Source organism: Myodes glareolus, chromosome 3, assembly GCF_982192425.1.
Source record: "Myodes glareolus chromosome 3, mMyoGla1.1, whole genome shotgun sequence".
Lineage (NCBI taxonomy): Eukaryota > Metazoa > Chordata > Mammalia > Rodentia > Cricetidae > Myodes > Myodes glareolus.
In genome coordinates this window covers 50307296-50323573 of record NC_142028.1, presented here as the reverse complement: position 1 = coordinate 50323573, position 16278 = coordinate 50307296, and the positions used below count along the sequence as shown (strand labels likewise).

General features: G+C 38.2%; 1 protein-coding gene across 1 annotated transcript in view; it reads left to right on the top strand.

Moving 5' to 3' along the window:
* The window catches only part of Ppp4r2 (protein phosphatase 4 regulatory subunit 2), a 44630-nt gene extending 28745 nt beyond the window's left edge, over positions 1–15885 (top strand). Inside the window, exons 4-9 of the mRNA XM_085686799.2 lie at positions 8348–8441; positions 10468–10505; positions 11952–12026; positions 12312–12455; positions 13141–13424; positions 13607–15885. Coding sequence (XP_085542925.1) covers positions 8348–8441; positions 10468–10505; positions 11952–12026; positions 12312–12455; positions 13141–13424; positions 13607–13932 — 961 coding nt within the window. The 3' untranslated portion in view covers positions 13933–15885. The remainder of the gene's footprint in view (positions 1–8347; positions 8442–10467; positions 10506–11951; positions 12027–12311; positions 12456–13140; positions 13425–13606) is intronic.
* Positions 15886–16278: the final 393 nt, after the last annotated feature.

Below are 16278 nucleotides of genomic sequence, written 5' to 3'. Positions count from 1 at the left end.
CAAGTTCTGAATAAAGAATTTGTTGCTTTTTAATCATACTTTTTTAAAAATCATACATTTTTGCTTTCCATTCAGTTTTTTTTTAAATTACATTTTGTGTGTAGTATGTGCCACCTGCTCATCTGTGCAGTGCCTGTGGCAACCATACGTTCTGTCATACTGTCTTCTTCCATTGCTTCCTGGCCCTGGAGTTCATTAATTGACTAGATTGGCTAGCCAGTGTTCAAGTCTCAGGGATACACTTTTTTCTCTGCCTCCCAGCATTTGGGATACAGGTGTGTGCTGTTTTACCCAAGCTTTTATAATGATGCTAGGCATTTAAATTCAGGTCCATGTGGGGTACTGCAAACGCTTTATGAGCTATCTCCCCAGCTCTGTTCACCAGTTGAGGGTCTTCTCATTAGTATACTCATCTCATTTTTATTCAATTTTATCTATTTCTCTCCCTCCCTCCCTCCCTCCCTCCCTCTCTCTCCCTGTCCCTCTCCCTTCCTCCATCCCTCCATCCCAAGACAGGGTTTCTCCGCAGCTTTGGATCCTGTCCTGAAATTCTTTCTGTAGACCAGGCTGCCCTTGAACTCTCAGAGCTCTGCCTTTCTCTGTTTCCCGAGTGCTGGGATTAAATGTGTGTGCCACCACCACCCTGCATAGATTTTTTTTTTTCCCCCAAGATTTATTTATTATGTATGCAGTGTTCTGCCTGCATGTACGCTTACAAACTAGAAGAGGGCACCAGATCTTATTACAGATGGTTGTGATACACCATGTGGTTTTTGGGAATTGAACTCAGGACCTCTGGAAGAATAGCCAGCTCTACTTCTCTCATTTTAAATAGGTTGTCTATTTTTTAAAAAAAGTGATATTTCAGTAATCGGTAAGTACATTTACAGTCTGTTTTGGGGACTCATCACACATGTTATCCTTTGCGCTCAGGAGTCTGAGGCAGGAAGATTTAAGACTGCATGCAAACCAGCCTATGCTACACCATCAGATCTGACTCAAAATCTCAAAGAAAAGGGTCATAGTTGGGCCCCCAGCACCCTTGTCAGACTCTTTAACAGCCACCTCTGTAACTGTAGCTCAAGAGGATTTTTTTTTTGCCTTCTAGCTTCTACTGACATGTGACCTCGTGCATGTGTGTGTGCACACAGACACATACAATCTTTTTTTAAATTCCAAAAGGAAAGGGGAAAATGCTATTTTATAGTGGTATATTATTTGTGTTTTACTAAATAAAGCTTGCCTGAAGATCAGAGCAAAGCAGCCATACTAGTCAGCCATACAGGCCAGGGAGTGGTGGTACACACCTTTAATCTCAGAACTCAGGCGACAGAGGTAGGAGGATCTCTGTGAAATAAGGCCACCAGATTCACAAGATTGAATCTATCTAAAAGAGAAACAGCTTAAACAAAGGTGCTCCCAGCAGTTCCCAGCAGTTGGGATCACATGCCTTTAATCTCAGCACTAGGGAAGGTGAGAGGAATATAAAGGGAAAGAGACAGAAACTCAGTGGAATGTGGAGTCTGATGTTGGTGGAGAACATTACAGGATTGCCCCTTGGCATGTCTAAGACTTGGTAGAGGTAAGATCTCTGTAGTGACTTGGCTGCTTTGCTTTTCTGATCTTCAGCTTGAACCCCAATATCTGTCTCTGGGTTTTTATTGTTCATGCAATACTGTGTGGTTCTGTTTTCTAATATGTAAACAGCTCATAATATGCCTTTCTCTATTGTTGTGAGCAGAGTTTTTGGTTGTTTTTAAATGAAGTTGTACTACAGTGCACTGAGCCATGCTTGTTTGTAGTGTATATTGTACAAACCATCTTTTGCTGATAAGAGCATATCATACTTAAACAGGTTGTTAACCATTTCTCTCTTTCCGTGTGTGTGTGTGTTGCTGAAGATTGAAATCAAAGCCTTGCAAATTCTAAGCCTGAATTTTTACCACTCAGCTCCATCCTAGTCCTATCACAAAAGCCTCTGTAAAAACTGTAGTTACTGTAGTTTTATATTACTGTGTATGTTTTTCAGGGTTTTGTGTACATCTCTTTTGTCTACATTTAAGGTTCCAGTTTGTACTTTTGTAAAATAAAATAACATTTTTGTATGTGTCAGTAGCCCCCTTTTTAAATTTAAATTGCTTTTTGTTTTTCTTGTGTTTTGCCAACTTTTTATTTTGTGTTTTGGTATTTTGTCTGCATGTGTGTCTGTACACTACGTGCATGCATAGTGTCTGTCCTTAAAAGTCAGGGTAAGGCATCAGATCCCCTAAGACTGTAGTTAATGGGTGTTTATATGCTGCCATGTATGTGCTTGAAATCAGACTCAGGTCATATGCAAGAGTAGCAGCCAGTGCTCTTAACTGCGGAACTATTTCTCCAACCTTTTTGTATTTGTTTTATTGCTTTTCTGTGCTTTTAATTTAGTTTAGTTTTTATTTATTTTTTGGTTTTTTGAGACAGGGTTTCTCTGTGTTACAGTCCTGACTGTCCTGGAACTCGCTTTGTAGACCAGGCTGGCCTCGAACTCAATTGAGATTTTTCTTGTCCCTCCCCCCAAGTGCCAAGAGCCAACTTTATGCTTTTTAAAGGCAGTAAGTTGGATGCTTCATAGTATCTTAACATGGATTTATATTATTTTCTAAATTATTTTAATAAGTTTTGAGTATTTTTTTTTTGCTCTTTGAAGGGTGAAGGCTCTGGATAATGCCAGTTCAACTGCTCTGTTCAGTGAGTTGTGTAGTGTTTTCAGCAATAGGGTCTTAGCATCGTTCTGTGGAGAGCAACCAATGGTCTGGCTGTTTTGGGGTGTCCATGGGACTCCTTTGACCAACAACTTGATTAAATGTTACCTATCCCTAGAACTGGAGGCTTAACTTGGTGTCGAGAGATGTCGAATTGGGGCTTTTTTCTCTCTAATTGTTTTGTGATTTTATTTAAAGTTACATATATGTGTATATTTTAAGCTTCTATTTTATGGGTTTTCATAGAACCCCTCAAATGGTTCTTAGTTTTTAATCTCTTTCCATATTTCCTTCCTCTCTATCCTCCCTGTTTGTTTTATTTTTTTTTTGCTCTTTGAATTGCAAGTTGTCCACTCACTTTTTCTTTTTCTTTAAATGAAAATAATATTTTTACTTGTTTTGCGGTGTTTTTTGATTTCATTTGTATGTGTGTGTTTTTGTTTGTTTGTTTTTATTACCTGAACAGTTAGGTGCTAGGGATAACTGCTTTCCTAAACAAGACTATAAAAGACTGAGGTAGACATCTATTCAGATAGGTTTTCAGATATGCACTGAGAACTTGGGTGGTGATTTTTGTGTGTGTGCTGCACATGTGCATCGCTTCTGTCTGTATTTGAGGCACTAGTTTGTACTTTTGTAAAAGAGAATTTATTTGGTTTTTATCCTTTGTGGATTACTTATAGCTTTAGAATAGGCGTGCTGTTTGCTTTATCATTAATTCTGGTTGTTTTTATTTGAGAGAATGGGTTCTTTTTTTGTTCTTTATTCAGTGAGTTACTTTTGCTTCTGGGTTTTCTGTTTCTTTCCTGCTTGAGAAAATGTAGTTTTTGTTAATTATTTGGTTAAGCATTTGTTGGCTGGATAAATATTATTAATATTTTAAAGATTAGATTATATGAAAAGTGTTTTTCTGCACATATGTATCTTCACCTGGCGCCTATGGAGATTTGAAGAGGGTCTGATTCCTTGGAATTGGAGTTAACAGATGGTTTTGAACCATCATGTGGGTACTGGACTAAACCCAAGTCCTTTGCAAGAGCAGCAAGTGCTGTTAACTGCTGAGCCTTCTCTAGTCCTTTGAATCTGTTCGTTAAAATTTTCTTCTCTCCCCTTTTCCAGAGTATAATTAGTAGAGACTTGGTATCATCTGGTACTTTTTCTTCCTTACACTATTTCCTTACCTTGCTTTGTGATGATAGGGGTTGGCATGATAAAACAACAATTTAGGTTACTATGGGCACTCAGATGATTAACTTGGTCAAAGGCTTTGACATACTGTAGATTGATTTTTGGGATGTGGACTGATACAAACATTAATGTACTTGTAAACTTTGCTTTTGCCAATATTGAAAGAGGCTCATTGTTCTTTTACTGCTAAGCCTTAGTATAAAAAGAACATAGTGTTTCAAGTTAGGTTCCATTAGTTTTTCAGACTGAGTAGAAAAGAAGGGTATACTAAAAACTACATACATGCTGCACATAAAAGTGAGTGACTCTTTGGGTTTTTTTTAATGTAAGAGTTTCATATATAAGTACTGCAAGTACATAATTTCCACCTTTCCCCCTCGTCCTGTGACCCTCCACTCAAATTCATGACCTTAAATTATGTAAGTATATACAACATTGGGTTGATGTAGTGTTGCTCCTATATGTATGTGTATGCAGCATACTGGGTTGATTTAATGCCGATCTATGTATATGTGTCTAGAGCTAATCACTTGGAATTGGATAATTTTTCAGGGGGTTATCCCTGAAGGAGATTGATTTTTTTTTTTTATCTTTCTTCATCCATTTACTGATGTAACTGTTTATTTTATGTGTGTGTGTGTGTGTGTGTGTGTGTGTACGCACCATATGCATGCAGGGGTATCTTAAGGCCAAAATCCCAGTTCTCTGCAAGAGTAGTAAGTGCTCTTAACCATAGGGACTTCTCTCGATGCCCTTTTTGCACTTGAGCCTTAAGCATAAGGGTTTCATTGTAGCTGTATTGGTTGTGGATTTTTGTATTTTGAACATTTGTGGATTTCTGTAATGGATTTCATTTGCTAGAGAGAGAGAGAGAGAGAGAGAGAGAGAGAGAGAGAGAGAGAGAGAGACTTTTTTGAGGGGTGAGAACTATACCTGCTTGTTGGTATAAAGATAAATACTTAAGAGTTCAGTTAGAAATTATGCTGGGTTAGGAACATGGCAGTAGAAGGTTCTCAAGGGTCTATAACTTTGGATCACTGTGGGTAGTAGACTTAGGTTTATAGTAACAAGCATGAATTCCCTCCTATTTAGCCATCCATCAATCCAGCTACACATCTATGTGTAAATGAAAGTAAAAGTGCCATTTGATCCAATCAGTGGGGATACTGTGCTAGACTAGTCGTTGTGGTTTTGTAGGGTTTATAGCTTGGTAGAACTACTGACTGCGGTGCTCTCTTGGCAGTTCACTTAACACCTTTGGATACTACTAGTCCTCAGGAAGAAGGCGGCTTCCAGGTCAGCTCTATCCTGTTCTTCCACGTCCTGTGTCTGGAGCGTGTAATATCTTCAGCAATAGTGTATTAACCTTCATTCTCTTAGGCTACCAAGAGCAGTGGCTTATACCCTGAAAGCTCAAATGAGGGTTTTTCGTGCTTGGCACTGGGGTTTTTGCTAGTTTACTGCATTTAAACTGTGTGTATGTGTACAGATACATTTATATGATTGATTACTTGTAATTTTAAGTAAATAAAATTATTTCATGTCTCTTTTGAGCGTTCTTAGTGTTACTCATCCCTCTTTATTCCCTCTCCTTCTGTGTAGCCTTTCCACCCCCTCCCCTTTAAAGTCACATTGTCCCAGCCACTTCCACGCTTCGCTTTTCCTTTTTCATAGCACCTGTGTCCTACTGTGCTCCCCTAGAGCACTCCGTGGTCCCCTTTTACTTTCCTGGTTTCTGCAGTTAATATACTCAAATCTAAAGTTTAGAGCTAGGATCCATAATCCACGCACTATTGTATTTTCTAGTTCCATTTATCTGCAAAAATTGTGATTTAATTTTTTCTTTACGGCCCAAGAGAATACCATTGTGTATGCTTAACTACATCTTTGTTAATTCATTCATCAGTGGAGGGATATCATTTGGTGTTTTCCACTTCCTCACTATGTTACCAGAGCCTCAGTGAACATGTAAGATCTGTGGCATAGGATGCTGCATTCTCTGAACATGGCATGGGGAGAGTAGTACAGCTGGATCATGTGGAGATCTACTTGTAGCTTACGAGATTCCTACATATTGATTTCCATAGAGGCTGCACCAGTTAACAATCCCCCACCCATACTGAGTAAGGAATCCCCTTTCCTCACATCCATGCCAGCATTTGATAGTGGTTTTCTTAACCATAGCCATTTTGACTGGGGTGAGATTGAACTCAAAATTGTTTTAATTTGCATTTCCCTAGTTGCTAAAGATATTGAACACATTTAAAGATATTTCTAAACATTTTTATTTCTTCTTTTGTGAAATCTACTCAGATCGTGGTTCATTTTTCTTGATTCTTTAGGGTTTTATTGTGTTGGGGTTTTTTTCCCCATATATTCTGGATATTCTCCATCAGATGTGTAGCTGACAAAAATTCTCTCCCACCCTATGGGCTTCCTCTTTGCTGGATTGTTTCTTTGCTGTATAGAAGCTATTTGGTTTTGTCCCATTTATCAATTACTGGCCTGGATTTCTGAGTGAAAGTTCTTAGCTTACACTATATCTTGTAGACATTCCCTATGTTTTCCTCTAGTTGTTTTGGCATTTCAGGCTTCACATTGAGGATATTGGTCCATTTGGAACTGATTTTTGAGCAGGGTAATAAATAATGGGTCTAATTTCATTCTTTTACATGGGGGCATCCAGCTTTCCCAGTATCATTTGTTGATATGCTATTTTTCATTTTTACTGTGTACTTTTTGCCATCTTTGTCATTTATAGGATGGCTGTAATTACATGTGCACGGTTTAGTCTTTTGTTTTGTCCCATTGATTTACGTGTCTGTTACTGTTATTTTGGTGTTTTCTAATAGGATGTCTGCTTAGCTTTATTCAGGTTAGATCATTGCTGTACATAGCATTGTTTTGTGGGTTTTGTTTCTGAATATGTCAGGCAAATGCTGCACTTTTTATTTTACATTCTTTAGCAGAATACTCTTCACTTTTACAGCCTTGGATTTAATTCAGAAAACATTTGTTTTATTATGAACAGCATTTCCTTTAAGCGTTTTTTAAATCTTACACTGCCGTAAGAATGCAAGAGTAGTGTTTGTGCTAAGAATGTGAGATTTGCTGAGTGTGGTGTCACTTATCTTTTATCTTGAAACTGTACAGGCAGAAGTAGGAAGAAGTAGCTTCGAGGTCACTGTGGTCTACAAAAGTGGGACCTTGTTTTTTTTTTTAAAGTGAGATTTAAGCCAAGCAATGGATTCAAGCGCTTGGGAGGCAGAGACAGGTGGATCTCCTTGAATTCAAGGTCAACCTAGTTTACCTAGTGAGTTCCAGAGGCCCCAAAGCTATAGAGAAACTGTGTCTTGTGGGGGGGAAAGTCTGCTTTAAGTGTAGTTTGTCCAGTAAGATACTACTGTGATTTCCATCAGATATGTATGCTACACACTAGCTACATTGCTGTAGTGTAGACTATTGTATGAAAATGAAGGCCCTGTGATATTCTATGTGAATCTGAGGCTTTGCAGTTCTCTTCATAAGCTGCATAAGTAGATTTTAATGGAAAACACTGATATCCAAAGACTCACTCCATAACGCACAGTGACTCACTCCATGTGTATTTTCTCAGCATTTGTCACATCTAGTGCTTACAACTTTACATTTAGCTGTAATTCCGATGATTGCTAACAACTCTGAGCCAATACCGTTCTTTAAAATTTATTTATTTTTTTATGTATGGTTGTTTTACCTGCATTCATGTCTTTATGTGTCCCATATGTGCCTGGTTCCCATGGAGACCAGATGATGTTCTTGGATCGGGTCCTGGGAATCAAACCTGAGTCCTGGAAGAGCATCCAGTGCTCTTAACTATTGAACCATCTTTCTGGTTTCTTCAAAACTCTTTGATTATTGTTTCAAGATTTTTACTCTTTTGTATTTGCTGTGATTAAGGGAAAACTACGTTCTGGTAAAAAGTGTTTGGTATAGTTAACCCCAATATTCTTACCAAAATAATATGTCTGACTAAATTTATAGGTTCTCTTTAAAGTGGTAGTAAGGGAGCAGAATCATACTTAAAATCATACTTGATCTCAGTAACAAAGTCGTTTATGATATTTAGTAAAATGTTTGGGTGTATTAGAATGCTTGAGGAAACATCCTGTTTGTAAATAAACTGACAAGTACTATTTGTGTTACCTCTGATAAAGTGCAAATTGAACAGTCAGAATTTAGAACATTGCACTAAATTTTTTCTGGAATGAGTTTTGACACATTGTTTTCGGTGTTCCTTGGTATTGCTTTAAGTGACTCCTGCATTTATTCTTTGTGGCTTGACACAGGGTGACTCACTCCGTAAAACTTTCACTGTGAAGCACAGCTCCAAGCTTCTTGCACTTATAACCTCAAACTATAAAATTATTCTTTTGCAGTATCCCTTTTACTATTCAACGACTATGTGAATTGCTAACAGATCCAAGAAGAAATTATACAGGAACAGACAAATTTCTTAGAGGGGTAGAAAAGGTATGTATTCCATCACAAGAATTGAAGTGTTACAAGAGTTGTTTCATAGACTATTTACTGAATTGTTTTCTTTTCTAAGTTATATTCTATGTTTCAGAGAGAAATTTATAGACAGGGCCAGAAAAAAGGCCTAAGAGGCCCCAGACAGCTATTATTTTAAGTTTCAGGGAAGCTGCTTAGCCAATTTCATTTTTCTATTAAAATATTTAAATTAACTAATTCATTATTTTTTTTTTCTTCCTGAGACAGGGTTTCTCTGTGCAGCCCTGGCTGGCTTGGAACTCATTCTGTAGACCAGGCAGACCTCAAATCTAGAAATCTGCCTCTGCCTCATGAGTGTTGGAATTTAAGGCTTGTGCCACCACTTCCTGTTTTTTTTTAATTTACAAACATTTTTGTTGTTGTTGTTAAACATTTAGAAACATAACAACAAAAACCCACCAGAAAGATGTGTTAGCAGTACGTTGTAAATGTCACTGGAATTCAGAGGCACACGACCTTGTAAACTTGTGTGTAAAAGCGTGTTAGTGATATATTGAGTAGAAAGATCTAATCCACATTGTGGTTGGTGGGGTACTGCTACTAAAGAAAGAACATTCTGGAAAATGAAGTAATACACAAAAGTGTCAAAGTGTTTGAATGATCAAAACGTTAAATCACCGCTAGACAAGTAATTGGATCAACTATATTTGGACAGATGGCTAATTCTTAGAGTAGTTGCCCCTAAAGCATAGTAAATATTACACATTTTTGTTTTAAAATCACTCCTTTTACTCTGGGAATAGGAGTCTAAGACCATTAACTCTGGAATTTTTGGTAGTTCTTGGGTCTTATATTTTGTTAATCCTTTATGTTGTCTATTTAGTGAGATTCAGAAGGGCAGGAAGCTGCAGGGTTCGTCAGTATTTCAACTTAAGGACCCTTAGTAATTGTGTTTTGGAAGTTTTTGATGGACAGACAGGTTATCACTGCCTGCATGTGCCAACCCAGTGCTGTGAGCAAGGGATTTAAACAAAATGTTTTCTCTGGAATTAGTGTGATCGGGCTGTGAGGAGACCTTCTTTAAAAGTACTCTTTATGGGTTTGGTCTCTCCTTGGGTTGAATATTGCTTTATAGATACACTTGGACTAAATATTTGAATTTCAAAATGGTTTTAGAAAAGAGACTGGGGATTTGGTACATACAAGCCATCACATTTCAGTTAATTGTCCTGCTTGTAATGAATTTCAGCTTTGAAAGATAGAGACAGGGAATCCACAGAGCAAGCTGGCTATCCAGCTCTGGGTTTAACTGATTCTGTCTTGTTGAGCATTTGGGTCCTGCATATGTAAGTGCTTGCATGCACAGAAAAATGGAAAATGGGCCGTACTTTTACATATACTCCACAGTGCCTGGTTTCTAGTATGGTTAAAAAACAAAAAAGCAACAATAAAACTAGTGAGAAGAAATTAAAAGTGAACCAACATTCTCACCCACAGTATAGCTTGGTGAGTTTTCAGGAATTATAATACCATTTATCTGATTTAAATTATCAGAACTATTGGAATTAAGAAAACACTTCAGGCTCTCATGATAGTACAGGCCATTAATTCCGGCATTTGGGAGTCAGAGGGAAGTTCTTCTCTTGAGTTCTTGACCAGCCTGGTCTACGTAGTGAATTCCAGACCAGCCAGGGCTTTAAAGGAAAGGGGGTGGATGTAGGGGTCAGACCCTTTGAAGTGGCTCAGCTCGTCAAATCACCTATCTCCCAGGCCTGATCCTGAGACCACTGTGGTGGAGGGTTCTGCTGACTTGAATTCAGACACACAGACATATAAGATAAATAATAAAGCAAGCCAGTGAGTGTGCAGCCAGACCCTCCTGAAGTAATGGTTTTTTGTTTTTGTTTTTATCCAGTTGCTTTCAGTTGGAATAAATGGAGGCTTAACCCATGTGGGTGATTGTGAGAGTTTCAAACAAGTTATTAACTGTTGTGTTACTGTGCCTTTCTCTCACTCATTGAGTCGTCGTTTTTTGTTATTTCAGAATGTGATGGTTGTTAGCTGTGTTTGTCCTTCTTCAGAGTAAGTATAGAATGTTTTTCTGCTTTTGATATCAATTACTATATTCTAATTGTTCACTATTTTGGTAAAGTAGTACATTTATTTTATATGTACCTAAACATACAATGTGAAATATGCCACCTGGTCCCTGAAGTGGAAAGTTGCCAGAATGCTGTGCAAGTGTTTCCAGTAGAGAGATATGGACTAGAGACAGGTTAATTGCTGAACTGTGGCCACCTAGATGCTTTTTCAGGGCTGCCAGTTTGTTTTGGAATAAGATACTTCGGTAGTTCTTCAGGATGGACAAGTATTGCTGCTGGTTGTCAGGGTTTCTAGACTAAATTAAAGATTTGGTTCCACGCATCTGTTCAGGCATGGCACTATTAGCATTTAGACCATGTGTATATTTCTTTGTTGTGTGTGGATGTCATGGAAATTGCACGAGAGCCCATGCATGCACTCACGTGCACACACAGTACCCTGGGGTGTGTGAAGGGTGGGGAAAAAGAGGCTGCTACTCCCATGGATCTGCTGACTTAATCTTAAGTGCCATTTATTTCTTAGACAATTTTGTTTTTAGAGTTTCTAACTTTTTCTAAATCAGATAGTGAGATAATCCTTTGCTTCTTGGTTAAATGTGATGCAGAATTGATTTCCTTTTGAATTTAATGTTTGGCTTTTTTGATGAATATGAAGATATCTGAAGAACATTCCAAGATGTTCGAAAACACGTGTCACTAAGTTTTTTCCCTTTACTTGTGTGTATGTGCATGCTAATTTCCCCATTATCTGTGTTTAAATTTGACAGTCCTGTTACAAAACGGCTTTAAAAAAAAAAAGAGGTTCTTCTTTTAAATGTTATTTCGCTTCCTATCTGTGAGTGTTTTTGCCTGGATGTAATGTATACCTTGTACAAGCCATGGATCTCAGAACGGGGCATCAGTTCTTTGGAATTGGTTATGGATGCTTGTGAGCCAATGTGCAGGTGGTGCTGGAAACAGAACCCAGGTCTTAGAAGAGCATCCTGTGGTCTTAATTGTTAAGCCATCAAGCCATTTCCCCTGTCCTACACTTGAATCAGTCCCAAAATTAAAGAAGTCTTTCTTTTTTTCTCTTTGGGTTTTTTGTCCCGCCACCCCCCCCCCCCCCCCCCCACAGGGTTTCTCTGTAGCTTTGGAGCCTGTCCTGGACTCGCTCTTGTAGACCAGGCTGGTCTCGAACTCACAGAGATCCGCCTGCCTCTGCCTCCCGAGTCCTTGGATTAAAGGTGTGCGCCACCACCACCCAGCAAGAAGTATTTCTTTTATTTTGAGACAGGATCTCACTCTGTGGCCCTGGCTCTGGCCTAGAACTTGTTTTGTCAGTGCTGGCCCTGAACACACAGATCTCTACTTGCCTCTGCCTCCCAGTGTTGGGATTAAAGTCATGTGCCACTATGCCCAGCTGAAGTGTTTTCTTTTATTACAGGAAGAACAGTTCTAATAGTTTAAACCGAATGAATGGTGTTATGTTTCCTGGAAATTCACCAAACTATACTGACAGGTGAGAATATTGTGGTTTGTTTTTTGTAAACCATCCAGAATGTCCCAAGTTTCTTGGTAGTGCTTGAGGTAGCAGGCTCAGTATACTTTTTTTTTTTAATTGAACATTTTATGGGGAAGATTTATGTTGTAGGTTCTACCCGGCTACATTTGCTAATTAGGACAAGACTCTGCAAGCCAGAATTAGTGCACATACTTGTGATGTGTACTTTGGAACGGATGATGTGTATATATGTATATAATTTTTCCCAAAAGTGGAAAATAATGTTTGTTTATTTCATTATAGGTCTAATATAAATGGGCCTGGAACACCCAGGCCACTTAATCGACCAAAGCTTTCTTTGTCAACCCCCTTGACAACAAATGGTTTGCCTGAGAGCACAGATAGCAAAGAGTCAGACCTGCATTCAAGTGAAGAGAAAGCCCACAGGTTTGTGCTTTATATTTAAAGAGACAGAAAGATGCACATAGAAATTTAACAGCTGTTGCTGGTTTGTTTTTTTTTTTAAACACTATTTACTATTTACAAGGTACGTGGACCTTCTATATCTTGGGCTCCGTCTCTGGGTTTAGTAGATTCAACCAGTAAAGATGAAAAGTAATTGAGAAAAAGGTTGCTTTTGTACTGGGTAGGTATAGACTTTGCCCCCTGTGCCCATGGTGTTTACATGCTTTGGGTGTTACGTCACCTAGCGGTGGGAAGCTCTGTGCACATCCTGTGCTTTTCATACATGCAGCTTGAAGTCTTCGGATCTTCGTGCCCTGCAAGTCCTGAACTTCTGTGGGACCTGTGGGAAAACTGTTTACTGTTCTGAGGGACAGAACAGGCCTTAATGTGGCTGTAGGAGCTGTGACTTCTCTTCAGCCCAGATGATGGTGAATGTAAACAGTCTTTTCTAGAATTTCCTAGAAAGGTAGAATTTGTCAAGTAGGTCTCAGTGGGAACATCCATAAACCGGTTCAGATTGCTTTAGGATTGTTCTTCTGTGTTTTTCTCAGCATTGGTACTTCATCTAATTTGACAGTGCAGTTTGCTAAGTATTTCAATTTACAGATGAGAATGTAGGTTATGAGGAAAATAATTTTATTAATAATACTTTAAAAACCATCGGCAGTGATTCTCCAGCTTCCGAATCAGAAGTTTCTTCACTGAGCCCTGTTAAAAATAAACATCCAGATGACGATACTGTGGAAGCTGAGGAGCACGAGGTGAAAAGGCTGCGGTTTGACAAAGAAGGTGACGTCCGAGAGACAGCTAGCCAAACGGTGTCCAGTGAAGGCTCAGTTAGAGCAGAGGAAGCTGAAACAGCATCTTCCCCTCCAGAGAAGGACAGAGAAAATCACAGCAGGCAACACTGTACAGAAGACGATGAGGACGAGGAGGAAGAGGAGGAAGAAGGTGAGAGAGGGCAGTCCCCTGTGCATACTGCGGCTCTCCTTACCATGCTGATACTGGGCTCTTGTACCACCTGTGTGTTACTACTAAGTTTGAGAAGTTACAAGCCGTAGATAACTGATTTTATAAAACAGCTGTGTGTAATTTGAAAGTAAATTATAACTGTAACATTTGCTTATTTCTAGAATCTTTTATGACATCACGAGAAATGGTCCCAGAAAGAAAAAATCAAGAAAAAGAATCTGATGACGCTTTAGGTGTGAATGAAGAGCTTTCAGAGGAGGATACTCACATGGAGGACTCCGACGGGTCTGCAGCTCAGAGAGATCCTCGCTCGGAACGGAGTGACAGTGCAGGGGCTGTGAGTAGTGGTTCTGACTGCCTTGAGACAGAAGAGCCAGGAGGGTCCTCTTCCAGGAAAACAGGAGAAAGTGTCTCAGTGTCATCCATGGAGAGTGACGAAACCACAGATGTCACAGATGAACCAATGGAACAAGACTTAACTACTTAGAAACACTTAGAGGCAGTATTTTACATACAGTTCTGGTTTTACACTGTAGAGAACTTTTAAGTAATAAAGTGGACCTTTAGTTTTACAAGAGAAACAGGCTGTAAAATAAAGAACCTTAAGAATAAACCCTGACAGTTGTGCGTGGAAGAGCTGTGAATATTGGCTCCTCTGGGTCCTGCTTATTGCTGATTTTCTTGTTTTGTTTGGTTTTTCTTTATTTTTTTTCCTGGTGTACTCAAATCAGTGGTTTGTGTATAGATTTTTTTTTAAAATTTAGAATTAAAGTTTTTAAACTGGAAGATAATTATAATTTTGAAAACTTTTTAAAGATGATCACATTTGGTTTATACATGCACAAGGAAGATTTTGTGTTGTCTCTAGCAGTTTCCATATTTCAGTCATAGTTTGAACATGTTAATATGTGAATTATAGGGTTTCATGTGGTTTCAGATTTTATTGTTCAACTGTACAATGGGACTTTAAGTCATATATACATATATAGATTATTCTAAGGGGGATGTTATATTTTTCTGTTTCTATAAGAGATGAATACAGTGGATACTTTTTTATTGGTAATGACTGAGTTCACTTCTTTCAGAAGACATTTTCTTTTCTTCTGAGTAATTGAGATAAAATCTGGCCCCTGGAAAACCCTGGGAATCTTTAAGTCTGTTGAAATACCAGGTTAAACACATTCCAAGATATCTGTGCAAACTAAAATTTTTGTATATTTCTAAGGTGCCTGAGAAAAAAAAAAGACTTGGTTATTTAAGAGAAAATGTGCTTTATCTTGGGAGTTGCGCAGGAGCATTAGCTCACCGTTTGGTAGAATGAGTGCTTAGGAGCCTGACAGGAAACCATCTCAGAAGAGCCCACAGGTCCTGTAACGTTTCACTTGCTTTTCTGAACATTGTGAACATTACACCTTTCTTTCTAAATTACCTTATATGCACACGGCACTGGTGTGAAACAGCACCGTACTGGAGGAATTCTTGGATTGTTGCAGTAATGTACCTGAGCTAAAATGCCTAGAGCTTTAGGGTACACAGAAACCACCATGATTTGTATAACATTTTGAAGTGAATTAATATTTTTGAACATGCTTCTTCAACAGCCAGTGTTCTATTTTTCAGATCAACACAAAGCACAATGGTTACTACTCTAAACTCAATATTTTCAAAGTCACGTATTTAAAGTCATGCAAGCTGCAACTCCCTGTCAAAATTACTGGCTGCCAAATTTATACCTGTTTCTTCAGCTGTACCTTTTGATATTTAGAATTTTTAAATTTCTGTAAAGTAGATTTTGTAGACTGTAATGTGTTCACTGCCTTTGTGAAGCGGTATAATTGTATAATTTCGTGTGTAAACTGAATGCTTGGGCTTTCAATACAGTATTCATATAAAGCAATAAATATTAATGTTATGAAATATTCGAGTACATTTTTATCAAAATACTAAAGAATCCCTTTTTTAGTTTCAGACACCTGAGGTACAGAGATGGACTTGTAGTAAGATGCAAACAACTTCTCACACTGTATCGTAAGCTTTGGGGGATTTGGAGGGAAACCACAAAGTTTGCATTTTGACTACTTACACATTACTATGCCTAAAAATAAAGATATTTGGCTCAGTTTGTTCATAGAGTAATATACTACTGACTGATAGCCTACAGGTTCACAGCAGCTAGATGATATATTATGAATCTTCTATAAAATTGAATGTTGATTTACTGCACCCAAGAGGGGTAAAAGGTCAAATGTAAGTTTTTAAAAATTGGCAAAAATGTTAAAATGAAGCAAATTTTGAATGTGACATTCATGTGTAGTGACCTGTTACTCTATTTTGTTGAGGGATTGCCAGTGAGCAGATTTTAAACATTTTAGGTTTAGAAACTTTGAGATTTTTTCCTTAGGGTATTTATGAGATTGTTGTCAATAAACCTGTTCTCTAAGCTCCTGTGACCTTTGATAGTCTTTCTTTATGGTGCCATGGACCATTTGTAAACAAATCAGTTTGCTGCTGGTTAAAAGTTGAAGATTTAGCATCGTGAGTGTAGGTCTGTGGTTTTATTTGTAAACTTGCAATTGCTATCTTTGCAAGGGAAAATGTATTTCTTTATTAAATAAAGTACAATAATGGTGAATGTACCAAAATTACATCACTCAATTCTATGAGAAGTCTGCATTTTAATCTATAGTTTAATAGTTTTAATATTTATTAGCGATGCCTATGTTGATCATAGATGAAAGGTGTTGCTGTTTATACAGATTCATGTAGGATACTGGTGGAGGACTTGGGCAGCTACAGTACTCAGTACATTGGGAAGCCATTCAGCAGGCTACAG